At 37.4% G+C, this 24,846-nt stretch overlaps 1 protein-coding gene across 1 annotated transcript; it reads right to left on the bottom strand.

Annotated features, from left to right (window-relative positions):
- Positions 1-1,982: 1,982 nt before the first annotated feature.
- On the bottom strand, positions 1,983-24,010 carry LOC107552458 (rho-related GTP-binding protein RhoN-like). The gene is made up of 5 exons (XM_016234340.1): positions 23,747-24,010; positions 22,859-22,946; positions 6,745-6,854; positions 3,618-3,752; positions 1,983-2,527 (listed from the first exon to the last, which is right to left on the bottom strand). The coding sequence occupies exons 1-5, from the start codon at positions 23,852-23,854 to the stop codon at positions 2,258-2,260; spliced, it is 711 nt and encodes a 236-aa protein (XP_016089826.1). The 5' UTR covers positions 23,855-24,010; the 3' UTR covers positions 1,983-2,257.
- Positions 24,011-24,846: the final 836 nt, after the last annotated feature.

The raw sequence follows: 24,846 nt of genomic DNA, 5'->3' as shown, positions 1-24,846 counted from the left end.
CAGATCCTCTTACACTCAGCCTGAGCTGTAGGGCTTGGCTGGTCATGACTGTTGCTGGCAGCCTCAGCTACCTGCTGCTGTCAGAAGCTCATCATGCCACATGTTTCTGTGTGTGTGTGTCTGAAGCATGAGACGGTAAGGGAACATGATTGTGTGCAATGTCCAATAATACGGAGCATGTAAAATTAATCAAACATGACTAATTCTTTCACATCCATCATTCGGGGTTGGATGCATGACCTAGGTTTGTGTGTGTTTGTGTGTATGCAAAGGTGTTTGAATGTATTTCTCTGTTTGTTCAAATAGATGGACTTCTTCATAGAGCCTCCAGAAACCACGGCAACAGCATTCCCCTCATGCTAGACTGTGTTGTGATGTCACAAAGGGCTGTACACAGTTGCCTTGGCAATGACTGCATATTTCTGATATGAAGCCCTAGTGGTTTTTTCGTGCATCTTACTGGCTCCAAGAGAATTTGCATACAGATATAACCACTGTTTGTTGTATCCAGAACACTGTAATGCAGCACAAAGCCGGATTTCTTGAGTTGCTTCTCTTTGAGGTTGGATTATGGTTTTATTCCAAATTGGAATAGACATATAAAGCACAATATGGCCTCTACAATATAAATTAGAGTAAAATACATTGAAACAAATTTATAACTGTTCCTGCACACTTTTAAAGCCCACTGGGAACAATTGTTTACTTTTGATAAATTCTGCAAAATCACACAACAGAAATCCTTTGGGGCAAGCTATTATGAGAGTTTAAAAGCAATGTCAGTTCATATTTTTGATAAAGTATAAATCACTTTTTGTAAAGTCATTAATTCTGTACTATATAGATTTTGTCCTTTTTTTTGACAAAAAATACAGTAAAAACAGTGATATTATGAAATATTATTACATCGGTGCTCAAAAAACAGTTGTGCTTAATATTTTTGTCAAAAATGCGACACTTTAATTCAGGATTCTTTGAAAAAAAGTGTAAAAGAACAGCATTTATTTGAAATAGAACTCTTTTGTATCATTATAATGTCTTTACTGACTTAAAAAAAAAAATACTCCAGACTTTTGATTTGTTGTATGTGTGTGTGTGTGTGTGTGTGTGTGTGTGTGTATTCATGTTATCAGTCGACATTAGACCACAATGTTGCACAGAGAAGTGACTTTATCACACTAGTATTTTGAAACAGAGTATATTGTGTTTATACATTGCAGTGGTTTGCCCCAGTGAAGTTTCATTGTAAGTGCATTGTTGCAAATGAGTAAACATTATTGTAAAGTGTTTTTACAAACTGAATGACATATTGAAATTATTTTCTGTTGCAATCAACAGAGTTCAAATGGGTAGTTCACCCAACAATGAAATTTGTCAAAAATGTATCATCATTTACTCACCGTCATGTCTTTCCAAACCTGTATGGCTTTACTTACTTCTGTGGATCACAGAAGTAAATATTCTGAAAAAATATCCTGGTGTTTTAAAATCTGTACAGTGAAAGTCTTACAGGTTTGAAATGACATGAGGGTGATTAAACAATAAAGGATTTTCATTTTTGAGTGAACTATTCCTAACTTGTATGTAACCTAGAAAACCCAAACTTCACACACTACAGAAATTCTGTCTCACAAAAATATACCACGTCTATCCTTTGACAGCATTTGCGTTGGTGTTTCACTATAGTGTGAATGAAGTCTTTGTAATGTCATGAAGCATGACTGATGGTGCTGTCACATGTAAAGGAGCAAACAGCAGAAGTCACAGATGTCTTTGTTCTGCTAACGCTAATCATGGCTAATGCTGGGGAAAGATTCTCAGAACTCCAGAATTCCAGGGATTTAGTTCCACACAAATGAGCTTGCTACAGATCTGCGATTTCTAGAGAAGTGTGTCCCAAGAGACACAATTAAAATATGACACTGAAAAAACTAAACAAAAAGAGTGTCTTTTTAGGAAAGGTAAATACTGAAATTGTCCACACAAAAAATTCCAAACCCTTTTTTTTAATTCTTTTTGCATCTGCTTTACACAGTTTGTGACACTTAGGTCTGCGAAGCAATACCACAATGATAAAAATAAAAGCAAACTTGAAGTTAATAAATAGAACTCCTCTGTATAATGTATTCACACAGCTGTACAATCCCATGGGCCATATATGGGACAATAAGACTCTCCCATAAATACAGAGAATCTGTCTTTTTTTTGTGCACATCTCTTCATTCACACACACCGCTGTGACTGTGTGTGCATTAGTCTACATGATTGTGCAGCTCTTGGCTCTGTCCTCTCTGAGGGTCGGGGTGGGTTCAAGGGGCGTGGCTTGTGAGCTGACTGGCAGTAGAGGCTGATTAGATATGCGCTTGAGAGCGTGGCGCGAGGAGCTTCTCTTGAGGCTCGGGATGGCCTCACGTCTGACAGACACCAGTGTGGTGATGTGAAAGACGTCTCGGACACTGTTCACGCACATTCGGGACGAACATTCCACATACGCAACTGCGCCCAGCTCGCGTGCTCGTGAACTCCCCTGATAGACGGAAAGAAACAAGTCAGCTTAATTGTACTGTGTCAGAAATATCCAAGTGAATTTACATTCTCATTTTCTCAATTTGCTTGTCACTCCTTTCTCTCCAACACTCTTTAATGGAAACCCTTTTTTGGTGTTCATGTGAACTACAGCAAAAGCTGAACCAAATGTCAAAGCAAAAATAAACACCCCACTCAACTGTTTTTTCATCCCCTCGCTTCTCGCACTTTTTGTTCATGTCAGCTAATGTTATTTTTTTCTCATATACTTTCCGCAAATAGGGTGCACAAATAAGACCTGAAGCTCTTCTAAAATTTAATTTTTTTCTACAACTAAAGGTCAGTGAAAGTACATGAGCATATCTAATAGGCCTCACAACAAAAACATATAATTTGTGCCTCTAATCCTTTAAAAATAAAAGTAGTGGGACACAGAATCGCACCATTTTCTTGTAAAGTGCCGTATATCCTTCTCAGCACAGAGTAGAATTATAGAAAGAACTAGGTGTTTTATAATGAAATGTTGCTACAGCGAGTTGACCCACTCAGAGCATTGACGTAATAGAGGGTACATTTTCTACCGCTCTCTCTGTACTTCAGTTTCAGTGTCTGTGCGTGCTTAAGAAATAGTTTCAAACACAATATAGGAGCGGTTGACATGACATTTCAAGCTGCGACATCAGTGAATTGCAGTGTGTGATACTATACTTCCATCTAAAAATATTTGAAAAAATATTGACTCACTGAGGAAAGCATGCAGGGCTTTAACCTTAAAACTGATTTTTTTTTTTTTCTTTTTAAGGGGACTTTTTTTCTCGCACATGCTCCTCAATACATTTTACAGTTCGCACACATCTTTTTTTGATCTTGAATTGACAGTCTACAAGGTATTTTTGCACTGTAACTTGCTAGCAGACTTCCAGACTATGTAAAGGCATGTTTGTGTAATACCATGTGTCTTTGTTCTTATGTTTGTGCAGCAGCAGTTGAATAAACACTAATGACCTAAAACAATCTCTTTTCTCTTCATGTTCCAGTCCTCTGTGTGTGTGTGTGTGTGTGTGTGTGTGTGTGTGTGTGTGTACGCTCACCTGTTCATGAGTGACAGGTATGAGTCTCTGTTTGGACAGTTCCCGTAAGGTGCTGACATCTGTTCTCATATCCAACTTACAGCCAACCAGCACCATCTTTGCACTAGGACAATACTCTTGAGCCTCCACCTGCCACTGAAAGAAGGAAAGAAAGAATCTGTCATATGTAAGTCACTGTAGATAAAAGCATGTATCCATCTATTGACCGACCCATCTACTTACCTACCTACTGATCTACACTACTGTTCAAAAGTTTGGGGTCACATTTATTTATTATTTTTATTAACACTTTTATTCAGCAAGGGCACATGAAATTGACCAAACTGATTTACATTGTTACAAATAAGTTTCTATTTCTAAAATAAATTCTTTCTAATCATCAGACAACCCTCACAAAAATATTAAGCAACACAAATGTTTTCAACTTTGATTGTTTACGTTTAATGTACATTACATTTCAATACCAATTCAAATAGAAAACTATCATTTTAAATTATAATAATTTTAACTGTACCTTTCTTCCATCCTTACCCAGCTATTAACAATGTATAGATTGCTCGATTTTGGGAGTAACATTTAAATATTTCATTTCATTTTATGGCCAATTCTTGCAATAGTTGTTAACGCTGTGATACAGTGAGCCTGTGGTACATTGCTTCAGCTCTTTGTAGTTTATGTGCGCATAATGAGTGCATAATGTAGTTGTGCGTACATCTGAGAGAGAATTAGGGAAGCAATTTGACCAGCAATTGTCTGATTCCTTTCAAACACTCACACTTATGCACATCCAAATCAAATCGCACAATATTTATACCAGTTTTTAACCAATTAACTCATGGTAAACAACAATGGTTTTAAATATACTTTTACACCAATGTAGCTTAAAATTACCCCAACAAGACCCATTTCAGGAACATTCCTGCTAATGCAGAACCATCCAAAGACAGTTATACAAGGAGTATGGTGCATTTGTATGTGTGTTGTTCACCAGCCCCTGCAAAGATTCAGCTATCTCAGCTATGGCACCATTTCACAGATTCTGAATGTGTTCAGCCATCCATTAAACAGTGCTGTGATCTTTAACCTTAAATGCCACCGTTAACTGGCCAATCGGAGGTGGTGAGGCCTGCCTCTCAACATTCCACAATGGCCTTTAGCTCCGCCTCAGTGGCCTCAGAGGTGAGATGCTGTAGTCATTGGTGTAAAGACATTCAGTGTGTCTGCTGTAACAGGGTTAGCAGAAGAACAGTGATGGTTTAGAGAATGAAAGGCTTTTGGAGAAATGTTGGGATAATTACATCAAATTAAATCACTCTTTTATCATTAAAAAAGTTATATTGTTCAAATATATATGGGGTCTGTTTTTGATTTTTTTTGGGGGGTTTTGGACTTTTTCATGTTTTTGAAAAAAGTCGCTTACGCTCACAAAGGCTACATTTATCTGATCAAAAATACAATATGAAAAGTAATATTGTGAAATATTATTACTATTCAAAATAACTGTTTTTTATTTTAATATATTTTAAAATGTAATTCATTCCTGTGATGCAAAGCTAAATTCTCAGCATCTTTACTCCAGTCTTCAGTGTCACATTTCTTGTTATCAATGTCGGCAACCTTTGCGCTGCTTAATATTTGTGTGATACATTTAATATGCTGTAATCACTGTTGGGCTCGTTACTCCAAAAATGTAATTTCTTACTCGTTACTCCTTTCAAAAGTAATATTATTACTTATTACTTTCTGGCAACAGTAATTAGTTACACTACTAGTTACATTACTTTTCCTTCACGCCCCACAGAAGTTGTAATTGTGTATCTTCCCCATAAAATTCACCAAAAAATGTTTCTAACAATATATTTCTGCCTCATCATTTGACCAAAATCTACACTGGATCGCAGTCAGAAGTTATTACCAAACACTCAATGGTGATTGATAGTAGCTTTTAAGTAAAAGTGTCGTATTAATTTTCATGTGTAGCTTGAAGCTATTTGTAGCTATTATTTGTAGCTATATTTCTGTTTTTTTATCAAGTATTTTATCAAAAGAAATCACATAAGTTCATACGATTTTTAATTATAGTAATATAATTTATATCATTAATATTATAACAAGCTGTTTTATGGATAGTAACTGTAATATTATTACTGAAATCTTATTATTAATTAGTTACACTACTAACAAAAAGTAATATTATTACTGTAACTAGTTACTGGCTGTGATACATGCTTTCATGATTCTTTAGTGAATAGAAAGTTCAAAAGAACAGCAATAATTTAAAATGGAAATCTTTTATAAAATTGTAAAAGAATAAATAAAAATAAAGTCACTGTCATTTTTTGTCAGTTTAATGTGTCCTTTCTGAATAAAAGCATTAATTTCTTTGAAAAACAAAACAAAACAAAAAAACTTGCAGACCTCAGACTTCTAACTGGGCACTGTGTCTCTTTCTAATTCAAAGCCAGTGATTTTCCCTACTCACATTCCATTAGGTCGTAAATGGCTCTGGTCTAGCAAAGGTGTCGTGGTTGCCATGGTAACCAGTGGCCTGTGGTCATTCGCAGACATCCTGGCGCCCAGTCTATGGGTGAGGGGTCTGTGACGACTTGTTAATCTAATGAATAACTGATTTGTTAAATCAAATGAAAAATTGTGTTTTTGATTGGTCCAGACGCTACAGTAGTGTATCATGCCGTATCTATGATATAAACATATGCAATGTTTCGTAATATGTCCCACTCTTTTTCCTATATCATCTGAATATCTTTTTCTCACCAAACATAATAAAAAATACTTAAAATGGAAAAACACATTGAAAGCCTTCAGCGCTAGGCTCACACCCTCATCACCACATAATCGTTGGCATCTGTGTTTAGGTAAAACTTGTGTTTTTGTATAAATCCACAATGCCGTCATACTCCCACTGCTAAACACCCACAAACAAAAACTTCTCTTAGTTGACAATTACATTGTGTTTCACAACGAGAGACTAATGCTGCAAGTATGTGCGTGTTTACAACTACAGCTTATAATGTCATTCCAAAACGCACTGTTGCAAGTATATACTGATATTTTTCTTTTTTTAGGATAAGAGAAGAGAAAAAAGGAAATAAGAGGAAATTCTGACCTTCTTAGGGATGCTGTCCAGCGTCTCCGGTCTGCTGATATCAAAACAGATGAGCACAGCATCACAGTCTGGATACGCCAGGGGCCGTACATTATCATAATACGAGGACCCTGCAGAACACAAGCACAGTGAGGGGTCAGGATGAAAACGCTTCATTACGATAAAGCTGATGTTCAAATCAAAGAGGAAACACTGCTAATGGTGTTTGCAAATGCTGTGGCACGTACAAATTAAGTACAGTGGGTCATACAGCAGGGCAGATGATATAAAAGACGGATGTTTCTACAGTGGTGAGTGCCTGAACAGGAAGGAGAGGTCCGTTTAATTCCAACACAGTAAATTCTTTCTCTTTGTCTGTGTTCGGAATAGCATTTTTAACTTTAGCGTCCATACTATTTCCACAGAATATAGTATGTATTCTGTATACTGTGCACATTATATGAATTTTCTAAGCCACCGTTGACCCAGGGCTCAGACGAGTCCAGTCAAGTCAAGTCACCATGATAGTGTTTTCATGACTTTCAAAAAAAGGAAATAATAGAGAGACTGATAACGGAAGTCAGTAGAGAGAACAATGTCAAATTTACAGTCACTCCCATAGACGCTGTATTAGAAACACCCTTGCATTAGCATTAACTAGCTTTTTTTGTAATTTGATGCAAAGGTAATATAATATAAATAAACGTAAATACATGTAAAAAAAATTAAAATACAAAAAACTTTGGAGGATTTACAATGCTGATGACCGTTAAAACGCGTCATCACAGTCTTGTGAAAAGGGTCCATAAACAGGAAAATAACAGACTTGATGATGCAAGCTTCATCAAAATTTGAGACAAATCCAAATTCTGCTGTAAACAGCTCTGAAAAGGCAATAGTGTCATAACTCAGCTCAGGTTAGTGTTCCTGGTTTACCCGCTGTTTCCCATAATGTGCCCAACTTGATACTTCCATTCCCAGTGTAATGAATGAACCAAAAGTAATACAGAAGAGATTTTTGATGTCTCTATTGTTTTTAAATGAAAAAAAAGAAGTACAAATGCAAAATAAATGGTTCTGTTTTCAAGATAATAATTGGACATCAATAATGCTATGTGATGAGGTCATCACCAGTGCTATTTTAGTATCGAGATATTGTTATTATTTTTATTATTATTTTGAATTGGTTTATATGTTTAGATTTTCCTTTATAATTTAAATTTTAGTTACAGTTTTAGTAATTTTATTGTGGTCTGCCATTTTTGTTAGTTTCTTTTTTTAATGTCTATATTTTGTTTTTATTAATTTTTTTATTTTATTTTTAGTTAGTTTAGTACGTTAAGTTTTAGTACGTTTAAGTTAAAGGGGTCATATGATGTTGCTAAAAAGAACAACAAAAAAAAACATTATTTTCCACATACTGTGCATTATTGTTTCTCCTCTATGCCCCGCCTTTCTGAAACGCATCGATTTTTACAAAGCTCATCGGTCTGAAAAGCGAGGTGTGCTCTGATTGGCCAGCTATCCAGTGCGTTGTGATTGGCCGAATACCTCAAGCGTGTGACGGAAATGTTACTCCCCTTACCATACTGTGATGCCGTGTCCCGGCCGGAGCGACGAGTCAAAAACATTAAAAGCCATTATAAACGAGGCATTTGTTGCATCCAGTGGGGACATAATTACGGATTATAATGACTTATACTGTCTTTTTACACGTTGCGTTGCATCGCGTAAACATAAAACCATGTCTGCATTTGTGATCGGAGAAACGACAAACAACAAGCGCTATTCTACACTGCTCAAAACTCGCGTTTGAATCGTCAGTAGCAAATTCTTTAAATGAAAACGTACTTACAGTCTGTGAGTCAGAACAGCCAGTATTGTAGTCTACTCTACCAGGATCAGGAAACAGTCCTCCATAAAATGTGCTGCACACAAATGAATATTTGGATTGAACTGTTCTGGAACAGTGTTGTAAATACAACTTAACCACTGATTTCTAGTCGTGTCCTCTTTTGGAAGGCCAAACAAAGTAGTTTCGCTTTCACAACGAAACACAGCGTCACACACGGCTGCCTAGAGTGAGCAGAGGCCGGGGGCTAGAGTTAGCGGAGGCCGGCTTGAGTGAGCGGCGGCCAGTGGGCTAAAGAAAGGCGTGGTGGGCGGGCTTGCGGCAACCACATGTGATGACCCCGGGCTGGAATCCGCTTCGTTCACGGTGAAAGCCGATCCGGCGATCCACAGCACGAAGTTGTTGTATTTCCTCAGCAACCAGCATGGATCACTCCAGGCATGACGAAGCAGATATCGTCCTCTTTCGGAAGACCAAACAAAGTAGTTTCGCTTTCACAACGAAGCACACAGAGGCTTTACGACATGGCGGCAGCAACAATACTACAGTGAGAATAAAAGTTACGCCTTCTTTCTTTGCGTGAACATTTGGGCGGCGTTATGCAAATCTTCCCAGATCGTGACGTAGACATGTGGGGGCGTGTTAGAACGATCCATTTTAGGTAGGCGTGGTTGACTCTTAACTTTTATAAAGAATATCTCTTTGGATTTGAGACTTTAGTCTTTGCAACTTTACAGATCTTTTTTATGCACAAAGAGCTTGTAACACTCCAAAGAGAAAGGAAAAATTGAAATCGCATCATATGACCCCTTTAAAGCTGCAGCAGCAGTCCGTAACTTTTGGAGCTCTAGCGGTTAATAAACAGAACTGCGTGCATCTTGCGGAAGAACATTGTAGCTGGAGCTACTTCTCTATGTCTATGTCGAATCACGCAGGTACTGGGCAACTCTGCAGCAGTACCTACCCGAACCAGTCTAAAATAGTCCAAATATAAACACTTATCATAGGTGTACCGTAGTGATTTAAGACAAGCCAAAAACACAGTTTGGAAAATGGATTCATTGTGTACTCGCTTATTATATAATTTTTGTAAATTTTTAACACAAAAAAAGTTACGGACTGCAGCTTTAACTATATGAAACCGAGAAATATTTCCTTGGTAACTAGCTTAAATAAAACTAGTTTTTGTTTTCTATTTTTAATTAACTTATATTTCATCATCGTGCATCTTTTAGTGTTTCCTCCAAGCTTCCTCCATCGAGTCTTATCTAATAGCATTATCGACATCCTCCCATTTATTTCAAGTAGCAATTGTTTTTATAGTTTTAGTTTTAGTTAACTATAATACATTTCTATTTGCAGTATGCAGTGAAAGACGTCAGTATTACAGTATAGAATATTAGCACAGAATTATGCTATTGTTGTCACATGACCTTGATGAATTACATTTAAATTGACCAGTTATAATTACAGAAAAAAATACCTATTATTTATGAATTCAATTTTGTGTAATACTGACAAATTTGTTTGGCAGTGTGATCAAAAGGAAAAAAAATTAATAAAATAATAATAAAATAAAATAAATCAGCTATATTGCTTCCAGTTCATTTGTGATGGCCAAGTTGAGCTCATAAGATTGTGGGACACATTCAGAAAATTCACATAATGTGCTCAGTACTTTGAATGGGGTTGTGAACTGCCACTGTCTAAAATACACTCTGTCTTTCCTGATCTCCTCTCTCGAACTTTGCATTCATCTCTCACTCTCCTGTCCTTCCCTCGAGTGAGGACACAAATCCAGATATAGACAGAGAGCGATAGGGAGGGAAAGAGAGAGAGGAAGTGTGAGAGTGACAATGAGTGTTTGAAGCGCTGATCAAAGCTATCAGTTATTATGGGCTGGCCTCAGGAGCCACCCTATGAGCTGCATGTCCCACAGTTCCCTCTGGCAGGTCTGTCAACCACAGCCAGGGAAAGATGGTCAAATCAAATTTCCTATAGATGAGAGTGCAAATAAGGATAAGAAGAAACTAATAAAAGTGTTCAGAGAGACAGACTGGAGTGAAAAAGGCGGTTTCTGTCATCATATTGCTTGTTTGTTATTTGTCGCCAAGTTGAGTGTGCTAGTCCACAGGGACACAGAAGAACTTTTTTCTGTTCTCCCTACAACAGCTTCTAAAATAAACTTGTTTACTTAGCTATTTAAATGAGGACATACCATAGACTTCTATTGTCTATTTTTATATAAACCCCATAATAATCACCCAAACCCTACTCCAAGTAAACTTTTGCATAAAAAGGCTATATATAGGCTGAATTTATTATTTCAGTAATTCAACTCAAATTGTGAAACTCGTGTATTAAATAAATGCAATGCACATAGACTGAAGTAGTTTGTCTTTGGTTCTTTTAATTGTGATGATTTTGGCTCACATTTAACAAAAACCCACCAATTCACTATCTCAACAAATTAGAATACTTCATAAGACCAATAAAAAATTTTTTTTAGTGAATTGTTGGCCTTCTGGAAAGTATGTTCATTTACTGTACATGTACTCAATACTTGGTAGGGGCTCCTTTTGCTTTAATTACTGCCTCAATTCGGCGTGGCATGGAGGTGATCAGTTTGTGGCACTGCTGAGGTGGTATGGAAGCCCAGGTTTCTTTGACAGTGGCCTTCAGCTCATCTGCATTTTTTGGTCTCTTGTTTCTCATTTTCCTCTTGACTGAACTTTTCCATGACATTCTAATTTATTGAGATGCACCTGTATATACTAACACTAATATTTTACTGATCAACCCATACATATTATTATTATTTTTATATTGTTGTTGTTGTTATCAATAATATTCATAATGATGGTGATAATACAAAAAGGGAAATTAATAATATACAACATTAATAATAGCACGTTACACGTTCATAAAAAAATATGATTCACGGATTCATATTACACACACACACATATATATATATATACAGAGAGAGAGAGAGTAGTAATAATAATAACAACAACAAAAGTCCACACTTTTTCCTTCCACTCAACTTTCTGTTAACATGCTTGGATACAGCACTCTGTGAACAGCCAGCTTCTTTGGCAATGAATGTTTGTGGCTTACCCTCCTTGTGAAGTGTGTCAATGATTGTCTTCTGGACAACTGTCAGATCAGCAGTCTTCCCCATGATTGTGTAGCCTAGTGAACCAAACTGAGAGACCATTTTGAAGGCTCAGGAAACCTTTGCAGGTGTTTTGAGTTGATTAGCTGATTGGCATGCCACCATATTCTAATTTGTTGAGATGTGTGAATTGGTGGGTATTTGTTAAATGTGAGCCAAAATCATCACAATTAAAAGAACCAAAGACTTAAACTACTTCAGTCTGTGTGCATTGAATTTATTTAATACACGAGTTTCACAGTTTGAGTTGAATTACTGAAATAAATGAACTTTTCCATGACATTCTAATTTATTGAGATGCACCTGTATATACTAACACTAATATTTTACTGATCAACCCATACATATTATTATTATTTTTATATTGTTGTTGTTGTTATCAATAATATTCATAATGATGGTGATAATACAAAAAGGGAAATTAATAATATACAACATTAATAATAGCACGTTACACGTTCATAAAAAAATATGATTCACGGATTCATATTACACACACACACATATATATATATATATACAGAGAGAGAGAGAGTAGCAGTAATAATAACAACAACAAAAGGGAAATTAATCTTTATAAAATTGTAATACACTTTTAAATTTAAACGTATGAAATAATAATAACAACAACAATTACTATTATTAATTTATTTTATGTATGAATTATTTTCCATTCATTCCTTACATATACAGTGAGTATAGAAAAGAATCACCCCCCTTTAAAGTAATCACATCTTGTTGCTTTACAGCCTGAAATGAAGACGGACACAGTTTTTGTTTTATCCAGCTGTATTTACTCAGTGCAACTTATAACATCCAAGTGAAAGATACAACACCATGTCAGAAAAAAATTAAAAACCAGAATCACCGAGTTGGAAAAAGCATCACCCCCTTGTGTCAGTATTTTGTTGAACCACCTTTTGCTTTAATTACAGCCTTTAGTCTGGTGGGATAGGTCTCTACTAACTTTGCACATTTATACTTTGCAATATTTGCCCACTCTTCTTTGCAGAACTGCTCAAGCTCAGTTAAATTTGATGGTGAGCGTTTGTGGACTGCAGTCTTCAAGTTATTGCACAGATTTTCAGTGGGGTTTAAGTCTGGGCTCTGTCTAGGCCATGCAACGACATTCACCTTTTTCCTCCTTCAACCACTGTGCGCTCAGTTTTGCTGTGTGCTTTGGGTCATTGTCTTGTTGGAAGGTAAACTTTCTTCCCATTGACAGCTTTCTAGCAGAGGGCAGCAGATTTTCCTCAAGAATTTGACAGTATTTTGCCCCATCCATTTGTCCTTCTATCCTGACAAGTGCTTCAGTCCCTGCTGCAGAGAAACACCCCCAGAACAGGATATTACCGCCTCCATGCTTTACTGGAGGAATGCTGTTATTTGGATGGTGAGCTGTATTGGATTTCCGCCAGACATATTGTTTGGTGTTGAGGCCAAATAACTCAATTTTAGTCTCATCTCCCTCAGAATCTTCAAGGTGTGTTTTGGCAAAGCTTAGTCTGACTGCATGTGGCCTTTCTTGAGGATTGGCTTTTTTCTTGCAATCCTCCCATACAAGCCACATTTGTGAGAATTTGTGATATTGTTGTCACATGCACACAATCACCACTCTTTGTCATAAATTCCTGCAGCTGCTTCAGAGTTGCTGTAGTCCTCTTTGTTGCCTCTCTGACTAGTTTCCTCCTGACTCTTTCACTTAGTTTGGAGCAACGTCCTGATCCAGGGAGGCTCTGTGTTAAATACTTTCCACTTCTTAATAATAGACTTCACTCTGCTTAGGCATTGATAAAGCCTAAAAAAAATGTTGTATCCATCAACTCCACAACTTCATCCCAGAGATCTTTTGACAGTTACTTGCCACCCATAGCTGATTGTTTGTTTCAGTTGCACTACCAAGGACTGAAATGCTCCAGGAAAGCTCTTTTCATGCTGAGCTGATCAAAATGACCACAGCTGATCACAGTTGAAAGTCAAATGGCTTTGTATGCCGTTGAGAAGGAGATTAGCTACACCTGAGTTTACAAGTCATTTTTAGGAGAGGGTGATCCTTTTTCCAACTGATTCTGTTTTTTTTTTAATTATTATTATTAATTTACACATTTGGAGGGGGACATTAATTTACACATAATCTCTTTAACCACTACAAAGTAATAATAATAACAACAAAAGGTGAAATAATGTTTATAAAATGTTATTAAATTAATTTAATCATTTATGAATAATAATAATACAGCTGCCCCAAAGGGATATTGTCAAATTTATTTGTCCCCAAAGTATAGTTATGTAATGAACCCAAACACACACACACACACACACACACACACAGAAACAGTGTTTTTGTACAGCTGCTCCGCATCTCAGCCTCTGTGTATTTGTATGTGTGTGTGCTCTTTTCTTAACACTCCTGCTGTCTTTTTTTAATCTGTTTTTCTATTTAATAATTTGAAGTCCTTCTAATTTATGGTCACTCTCCTCTGCCAATCCAAAAGCATTCATGCCATGTTAAAAAACATTCATTTCCTGTCTTGTTTGCAGTGGGCATTAAATGTCTCCACAGAATTCTCGGCCGGTTGTTTTCTTTGTTTTATTTTTGAGACATTATTACTGTGATTACGTCTGTAGTGCTAGACATAAGTTGTGTCTCGTTAAGAATAGTGTGTCCACATGAAACGCTGACCTGAATGTTTGCCAGTAATCCTAGATTCACCTTTTGCCAGCTGTGCAGCTGTGTGTATGTGTATTTGTGTGTGTATGTATGTGTGTGTGTGTGTGTGTGTGTGTGTGTGTGTGTGTGGTTGAAGCAGAACTCTATGGAATGTCATTACAGATTGTTGAAGATGTAGCCGTGAGCACAAGAGTGTCAGTTAGCTCAGTAGCAGCACACATATGCTCACAGAAACATAGACAGACACCTTATTAAGAACCATCAGAGACACAGTGTGATTACCTGTGTGAATGTGTGTTTATGTTTGCATTTTTGTAAATCTAAACAGGCCTAAGGCTAATGCATGAAAAGGGTTAAACTGAAAAGAAGGATGTTATGCCGGCAGAAACATTGCCTGATGAAGGTTGTATGACTGAAATGTTGCATTAACATTTGATTTTCAGTGTGCACGATTTATCACTCGCCACATACACACTGGAACTAGGATGACTGACACAGTGGTAACCATAGCAGCGTTTTGCCGTCTCGTGCATTTGGTATTTGTTATTTTGACCTAAGCAAAATTGCAGTGAACAAAGACTCGTTATGTTTGACGACTGACAGTGCAATGTGTACATGGCCAATTTTTGTTAGACTATTTTTGCAGAATTCAAATGATCTAAATTCAAAAATTTTGAAATTTGAATAAACTTCAGGAAATGTAAAATGATAGTTCATCTACATTTTTTAATTCTTTCATCATTTACTGACTTTCATGTCATTCCAAACCCATATGACCTGTTTGATATTTTGAAGAATGTTTGAACTGTTTTTGCCTATACAAGCAAGTCACTGTATGGATATTTTGGTTATATGGTTATCTTCCACTTTAGACATTCTACTAAATATAAGTAACTTTGCAACTATATGTCAACTAATTCATTAGAGTATTAGTAGACTGTTAGGTTAGAGTTAGTATAGTCAGTAAAATGTCTGTTGGGGGACCATCAAAATAAAGTGCTAGCAGATTTTGAGCAGACAGTTTACTAATACTCTAATGACTGGTAGCTGGCATGTACTTGCAAAATTACTTATAGTTAGGATGTCTAAAGTGGACTATCAAAAAAAAGTGTTAACATTTCAAAAATATATATATTGGATTCCACAAAAGAAAGTAAGTCACACAGCTCTGGAATGACATGTGAGTAAATTATCATTTTAAATTTCCCATTAAACTCTGTCAACAACATATGCAGCATGCTGTCGATTACCATTTTCATCTCAACAGATTGAATGTGAATACATTCACTGACAGATATGTGAATACAATGGAAGTCGAATGATTACAGCCCTATAGACTTCCTTGTAAGTGGATTTCTGTCAGCATGTTATTTGTTTGGTTACACAAACTGAGGGATGGTTCAAAATGACTGAAAATACTGAGGAAAAAGCTGAAGAAAGCATACACAACATATAACAAACAAAACAAATCACATGCAGTTAAACAAAGGGAGCCTCTCATTACCATTCAGCGTTCTCATTACTCATTTCTCGTTAGTCACCAAATCATTAGTTGCCCTAGTTCTCCAGATGGCCGGGCCAAAACACTCATCCAGCTCTCGATTTTACAACTGCAAATTCACTTTTCACACACATTCATTGCAAATCCCTAACAAATCTCGACATTGTGACAAATTAAGATGTATCCACATAGTTACATCATTTTGAAGCACTTAAATGTCCCATAGAATGCATTGATACAATATTTTAAATTGTTCTCTGATATCTACATAGAAGGTATGTGGCTTGGGTAAGGGCAAAAAATCTCCAGAAACGGTTTTACATGTCCATTTACAACCCTAAGATTTGTCCCTAGAATGAAATGGTCTGTTTTTACCTTATTTGGAAGGGTCATGAATAATAATGTTCAGCTCTGCTCTGATTGGCTGTTTCACAGTGCTGCTCATTTCAGTAGCTCACACAGCAGGAAGCAAACACAGGGAAAATATATATTTCAATACTTTCTCTCGCAGTTTTATCGTTGGGTAATTATACTGTATATAAAATGCGGATATCAGGGAGCTATTAATATGCGGGGCATTGAAACTGTTTTCGAATGCACGATCGCGTTTTACTTTCACTTTCAAGATTTGAGCCGCACATGTTCTGTGTAAACTACTGCGGCAGTACTTACCACACATTTTACAAGATCAGATACTTGTCAGTGGTGCTCAGGATCTGTAAATCATTTGCCATCATCCTCAGTCATCTCTCCTTACTCTGTTTATGTGGTAAGTGAAATCTTATGTACTGTAATGTAACAGGCTACTACTGCTAGAAAGCAGCTAACCATGTCCCTTTAGTGGCTCGCGTTATTTTATTAGAATGCGTTATTTGTTTTCCATGCCTTTCTGAATACAGACACCAACCCATCCCTGCACATCACATCCCCTGCACAGCCTGGAACATAACATTTATTTCCATGATCTGCCATTTTCGCTATTATCCTCGCTTGTTTCTTCACAATACCTGCAGAACTTCTGATGATTCGGCTGTGCAGGTTCGGCTGGCGGCTGGCATAGAACATGGGCGGGTATATGCAAATGTTGGGGGCGTAACTATTAGTGATCCCGACTGTAACGTCACAGTCGGTGTTATGTTCTGATTCGCCTGTTTTTCAGTGGTCTTTTGCATGCACGAGATTTACATAAGAAGGAGGAAACAATGGTGTTTGAGGCTCACGGTATGTCATTTCCATGTACAGAACTGTTATTATTTAACTATGCCAAAGTAAATACAGTTTTCAATTCTATGGCACCTTTAAAGCTATTTCCTTTCAAATACTTTTATCCCACACTCTCAAAAGTGGTACAAAAATGTTACTGGCAAGGTACCCTTATTTAGCCCTAAAAAGATGCAAATTATTAGTAACTTAAAGGTACATATTTTTACCTAAAACGTGCATATTAGTTCCTAAATGTTGCATATGAATACTCTTGAAAGGGAATTCAGAGACAACTACAGTCATGGCCAAAAGTTTTGGCAGTGACATAAATTTTGTGTTTTGCAAAGTTTGCTGCTTCAGTATTTGTAGATTATTTTTCCACATTTCTATACTGAAAAACAATCATAAGCATATCATAAGTTTTAAAGGCTTTTATTGGCAGAAAATATAACGAGTCAATATTTACAGTGTTGACCCTTGTTCTTCATAACCTCTGCAATTCGCTCTGGCATGCTGGATATTAGCTTATGGGCCAAATCCTGACTGATGGTGATCCATTCTTGCCTTATTAGTTCTCGGAGTTGATCACAATTTGTGGGCTTCTGCTTGTCCACTCGCCTTTTGAGGACTGACCACAGGTTCTCTATGGGATTAAGATCCGGGGAGTTGCCTGGCCACAGATCCAAAATTTCAATGTAATGAACTTTGAGCCACTTCTTTATCCCTGTTGCTTTGTGACATGGTGCTCCATCATGCTGGAAAATGCACGGATCATCACCAAATTGCTCATGGATCATTGGAAGAAGTCGCTCTTGCAGGACGCTTTGATACCATTCTTTATTAATGGCAGTGTTTTTGGGCAGAATTATGAGAGAGCCAACTCCCTTGGTTGAAAAGCAATCCCACACATGGATGGTCTCAGGATGCTTCACTGTTGGCACAACACAGTCGATTTTCCAGATGTCCCAAACAGTGGGAAGGGAGCTTCATCAGAGAAAATAACTTTGCACCAGTCTTCTGCTGTCCAATCCTTGTACTTTCTGCAGAATTTCAGTCTGTCTTTGACGTTTTTCTTGGAGAGAAGTGGCTTCTTTGCTGCCCTTCTTGACATCAGGCTGTTGTCCAAAAGTCTTGGCCTCACTGTGCGTGCAGATGCTCTCACACCAACCTGCTGCCGTTCCTGAGCAAGCTCTGCACTGCTGGTGGCACGATTCTGTAGCTGACTTCTCAGGAGAAGACGGTCCTGGCACTTGCTGGACAATCTGGAATGTCCTGAAGACTTCTTCACTGCAGTCGAACCTCTTCAAGGCACCTCATGAAACTTATTCCGGACAGGCTTCTGAGGCAGCATAACGGTTTAATGATGTACAACAAAATAGAACGAGTTTTGGTGATAACTAAACGAATATTTAATGACTAAAATACAGATTTTCTCACTAGAACTAACATCAAAAGTTCAAAAAGTTAGTCAGAAATACACATTTACACACAAACTGACCACCAAACGCAACTTTTAGACACCATCTTTATTTAGCTCAACCATCACGGAATGGAACTTTTTCTTCTTCTTCTTTGACGTTTTTATGGCGGTTGGCAAACCAGCTTTAGGTGCATATACCACCACCTACAAGGATGGAGTGTGGAGCATTGATGTTAGAGGAAAACTAAAAAGCTAAAGAAAGAAAGGAAAAATATATAATAATTCTTTAAATCCTGTTCATTAACTCTGTATCTTTGAGATACTTAAATAGTATGTGAAACATATTTATAGTTGCATCTTTATTTAATGATTTCTGAAGTGAGATCTGATTAATTCCTATATGAAGTGCTTCTGTAAGTTGTAATCTTTCATTATCATTTCCTTTACATTTTATTAAAATATGTTCAACTGTTTCAGGAAGATCACATTTAACACAATGTCCAGACTAATGTTTTCCTATTATATATAATGATTGATTAAGTGCAGTGTGTCTAATTCTAAGATGAAATATTATGCTGTCTTCCTTTCTATTCCCAAAAATTCTCCTCTCATTTCCAACTATTTTTTTAATATTATATAAATGTAGTCTTTTATTCTCACCATCCCATTTACTTTGCCACATATCTTTTAACGCTTTTTTAATTAGACCTTTTATCTCTAATTTACTCATCTGAACATTAAACTCTATATCTGGATGTTTTAACGTTTTATTCGCTATTTGATCCACCACTTCGTTTCCTTCTATTCCTATATGTGCAGGTTTCCATACAAAAGAGATAACTGTTTTTGTTTGCATTCTGAATAAACTTTGTCAAATGTATTGTCTAGTCGGAGATTTACCACTCATTAAACTTGATAATGCTGATAAAGAATCTGAACATATGACCACTTCAGGTATATTAATCTCTTCAACCCACTGAAGAGCCAATAATATTGCAACCATTTCTGTTGTATAAACTGATAGATGATTAGATGTTCTTTTTGCTATTTTATACCTGAACCTGGGAACATATATTGCAGCTGCTGTGTGTCCTGTTTCAGGATCTTTAGATCCATCTGTATATATATATGAGTTACTGATATATACTGTACTTCTGATCCAAATATTTATGTACTGTTGTATTTTTAGATTCTTGTCTGTTTTTATCATTTATACTCACTAGAACCTGAAAATCAACTACAGGCATTGGGAATAACCATGGAGGTGTTACAGGCCACGGAATGGAACGCACAGGATTGTGGGATATCAAAGGCAGCGAAGGATACATCTAAGCTGCCTTCAAAAATCGATCAGATGAAGGTATCTCATGAGACAGGAAGTGAGGCTAACTTTGGATTCAGACGTGCCTTGATGCCTTCCTACCTTGGAATGTGTCCTTCCGAAGGCAGCATTTTAGAGCTTTCAGACGCAGCAGGTTGATGCACGTAAAGCAAACAGACCATGCAATTCTACACTTAGCCTATTTACCTAAATCTCACTTTACCATATGTTTTATTTCTCTGTTTTAATCCATAATGGAGCACATTGGTAGGCTACCTATTTGCCATAGCAGTGACGGGACGAGTAGCAGGTGCATTTAGCGGTGACTGGACCGAGTGGCAGCTGCCTCTAGTGGTGACGGGTCGAGTGGCAGGAGATGTTGTGGAAGGCGTGACGGAATAGGAATAAAACATAAGGTAAGGTGACAAATAGGTAAATAAATGTAGAATTGCACTGTCTATTTATTTACATGCATCAATCGGAGTGTAAACAATGAGAGATGTTGTGGTGGGTGCAACGCTAAGTTGTGGCAGTCATGACGCTTTGGTGCCGCACGCTCCATTATGGATTAAAAGAGGAATAAAACATAAGGTAAGATGGCAAATAGTTAAATAAGTGTAGAACTGCCCGTCTCTTTGCTTATGTAGCCATGCGATATGGCTGTATATCAGCATGGTTGTGATTTGGTTGTAGGCACGAGGCAGGTTGGTAATCACAGCCATGCTGATATACAGTAGAGCGATATCACATGGCTACGTGTGTGATGTAGAGCGATACCACATGGATACAAATGTGAAATTCCTCATGTATATAATAATAATAATAATAGTATCATAAATAGGAAATTAATTATATATATATATTTTAATATTTGCATTTTTTAAATCAGATTTAGCTCACTTCTAGATTTGTTCATATGGTTACATAATTTTGTAACACTTAAAGCTAATTATTTTTATGTAAAAATGCTTCCTTTTATCCCAGCTTAATGTGAAAAGACAACAATAAGCAGTTGCTAATTAGGAAAAAAAATCTACAAAACATACTAACATTTGTCAAGAAAAAGATTTTGTAGCTGATTCTATGTCTGGCTCGTTCATCACGCTAGATATGGAAGGTCGAGTCAAGTTCAGTGCATTGTGGGATACAGTATTTCATGCAGTGTGTTCTGTTGTATACTGCACATTTTCTCAAACGTAGAAGGTCATCTGGGTATTCCATTCCTGCAGAAATTTGCACAGTATACATACTTCAGAAATAGTAAGAGTAGTATGCCATGCATTTCCAAATATAGCCATTGTTTTTTAAATGCATTTGGTGGCACAAGTGATACAGAACGCACATTTAATGTATGTGGCCATACATTAGGAAATGCTTCAGTTTAACATTTAACATTCTGTTTGCCTTAAATTTTGTCTGCAAGTTGTTCCACCAACTTACAGAGTGAATTATTTTAGGTCACTTTGGTAAGACAGTGTCAGCCAATAAAACTGATGTACATATACTTTTGCACACAAAGCCTCTGGGTGCCTGGCTGTTGTCAAGAGGGCTTACTGACAACATTTTTAAACAGTGATAAAGTTCAAAACCAGTTGAACTTCATTATAACACAGTCCACGCTGAAACACTCTTGTGTCCCAGACTGTGGCATGAGAGCGCTTACAGTAAAGCGAAGATTTACTCTCGACAGGGTTACAGTCTGACCCAGCACAACCCTACAGACCAACAACAACAGCAGGAGAGGAAAACATTCCCATAGGAACTTAAAAATGGAGATGACAAGAAAAGAAATTCCCATAAAGGATTTTATAGCAGGGTGGGGAAACATGCAGAGGCCTAGAGCGGGGGATTTATGGGTCACGCTTGCGGAGAAAGCCCTGAAGTGTGTGTCAGGACGAGTGTGTGTCAGCAGTGGTGTAGCTTAACACCAAGTGTGCTAAAATCCACACTGACAGTACTGTCCAAACACTCATGCACAGCCCTGAACATATTACTGAAGTTCTGGCTAACTTGTTGTTGTTTTTTATAGACGAAAAACTTGAATCCACACAAAGCCATTTATATTATAGATCTCCCCCACAGATACGGGCCAGAACTCAATAGCAATATAACAGGATCATATCCTACTCTGTATACATAAACCCTGCATTGTCTGTTGTGTTTTGTTAAATCAAAGCAGCAAGAGTTCTGCTTCCTGACTCGTTGTAGTTCAGACATCACATATTTGAGAAAATGTTGCTGAAACAAAAAAAGCCATGTTCAGTCTTTCTCATACAAATTCACAAGGGGTCAGCCAGGCCATGGGAGCGGTCAATAGTCAGGAGGGACAGGAATGAACCGTGTCCATGCAAAGACGAGACAGGCACCAGGATTTGTTACAGTAGAACTTTTGCTATTTTGTCTATCTGTTTATCCATGCAAACGTTTCTTAATGCTTGAGTCACAGTACATCGCTGGCTATGTTTGGACTGGAATACTAGTATACTGAAACAGATCAAACTTAAGTCACATTGACATTCCACTCTTAAAAATAAATGTGCTTCACGATGCCATAGAAGAACCTTTTTGTCTAAATGGTTCCATAAAGAACCTTTAACATCTGAAGAACCTTTCTGTTTCACAAAAGGTTCTTTGTGGCGAAAGAAGGTTCTTCAGATTATAAAAAGGTAAGAAAGAGATGGTTCTTTAAAGAACCTTTGACTGAATGGTTCTTTGTGGAACCAAAAATGGTTCTTCTATGGCATCTCTTGAAGAACCTTTTGAAGCACCTTTATTTTTAAGAGTGTACTTCTAGTTCGTGTTAAGTGATACAGTAATGCCCTGTTGTAGCCTATACCACAGCATTTGGTAAAAGTACGATTTTTCAAAAATAAATGAATGCAATTTTGCTTACTACATACCAGTATACAAACTGCAGAAATATTACGTGTAGTATGGTCGCATGATATCCCGAGCAACTGTTTAACTTTGATGCCAAGCCAGATCTCACCTGATGTGTCCCACATGTTGAGCTCGATGCGGTGCTTGTCGATCTCAAAGCTCGCCGTGTAGTTCTCAAACACTGTGGGCACGTAATTCTGTAAAAAGCATATTACTTAGTCCACTATAACAAAATATCAACTATTTAAAATATTTGAAAAGTTTTGTGTGATCCTCTTGCTATAAGAAACCAATAAAAAAAGTGTTTGTTTTTGTACCTTCCGATACAAATCATCGCGCAGCCTACAGTTGCTATGGTTACCCACTCGTCAAACGCGATTTCTGTTATATTTCGCTGGTTATTATTACAAGTTATTCATTAAATTTTTTTTTTTTTCTTATTTAAGACAGTTGGGGAAAAATGTCTAATTTGAGAACGAATTATCCCTTGGCTAAACTTAGAATTTCTTACTTGGAAAAACTTGCCCTAACTTGTAAAGGCATATAACGTCTATAGTTTTTTTCTTCTTCAATGAAATGCTATTTGAAAACGCGTTTAAAATGCGTGTGTAAAAATAAAGCGTGCGAACAACTTAATTCGCACTCTGCTTACTAGCAGTCTCACTCCTGCGTCTCGTGCAGTGAACGCCTCCGTGCCAAGTTAAAAACGAGCCTCTTGCTCATCTTTCTATCCATTTGCAATCTAAAATGTGACCAGTCCGTTAATAGACAAGCACGAGACATCATGCAGATGAACTCATAATATATTATGAACTTAAATCACACTGCTTTTAATGCAACTTACAGTTCATTGGTGTGAAACAGTCATACTATTAGACTACTTTAACACATACTCTGACTTTTGTCATCACTGCATTCGTTATATTTAATAACTTATTTTCTGATTTTTTTTTAATAGGAAGATAGGTATTCCTGATAAATAACATGATCCGTTCACCTCTGGGTAGCTGTCCTTGGCGAACACATGCAGCAGTGCCGTTTTTCCACACTGAGTGTCACCGACCACCACGATCTTGCAGCGGCTGCACTGTCCTTCCATCATCATCACTATCAGCTCTGTCCTAGCGCTTAACGAGCACCATCCGCTGCCTGATAACGGTCCTTTATAGCGCTGAATTAATGAATCAGGGGAGAGACAGTAAGCGTGTCTCTGAGTGGACGGGTATGTGCCAGAGAGAGAGTCCACTCACACACTGGTGCGCGCCCCTCCCCTGTCCGCCCGTCAGTCTCCCGGTCCCCACGGTGACTCCACGCGCTGCGTCTCACCCCCTCTCGCGCGTCATGAGCCGGGCGTGCGGGTCGTGCTGCTGCCTCTTGACTCAGTTCCCTTGATTTCTAATGACACGATGCGGTTATCTTGCCTTCCTACTGTGCTTTGGGCATGGTGTAAATTAAGCGACCCCTCTGGCTCGTGTATGGAAATTGTTTTAACGATGAGATTTAACACATCACTGAGTCGCCCATCCAGTGTTCCCAAGGTCATGAAAAATATCATTTAGTCATTTAGCAGACGCTTTTATCCAAAGCGACTTACAAATGAGGACAATGGAAGCGATCAAAATCAACAAAAGAGCAATGATATGCAAGTGCTATGACAAGTCTCAGTTCGCTTAATGCAGTTCACGTAGCAAGGTTTTTTTTAAATAATATAATAAATAAAAAGAAAACAGATAGAATAGAAAAAGATTAGAAAGCAAGTGTTAGTTTTAATATCAAGAAATTATCATTAAATGCACGCACTTGGAACATTAGTAATAATAATAAAAAAGGTAAATTGATACAAATTTAGGGATGTGGAACTGTTATATTTTGAAAAAGCATTGAACTGCTACAGGCTATTTTAGTACCCTGTACAGTGAAAACCGGGATTCATCAGTGAAGAGAACACCTCTCCAAAGTACCAAACACCATCGAATGTGAGCATTTGCCCACACAAGTCAGTTACGATGACAAACTGCAGTCAGGTCGAGACCCCGATGAGGACGACGAGCATGCAGATGAGCTTCCCTGAGACGGTTTCTGACAGTTTGTGCAGAA

The sequence above is a fragment of the Sinocyclocheilus grahami genome, unplaced genomic scaffold, assembly GCF_001515645.1.
Source record: "Sinocyclocheilus grahami isolate Dianchi unplaced genomic scaffold, SAMN03320097.WGS_v1.1 scaffold451.1, whole genome shotgun sequence".
Taxonomy (NCBI): Eukaryota; Metazoa; Chordata; class Actinopteri; order Cypriniformes; family Cyprinidae; genus Sinocyclocheilus; species Sinocyclocheilus grahami.
Note: the sequence above shows the minus strand (reverse complement) of the source record. Positions and strands in the feature narration are given on the sequence as shown.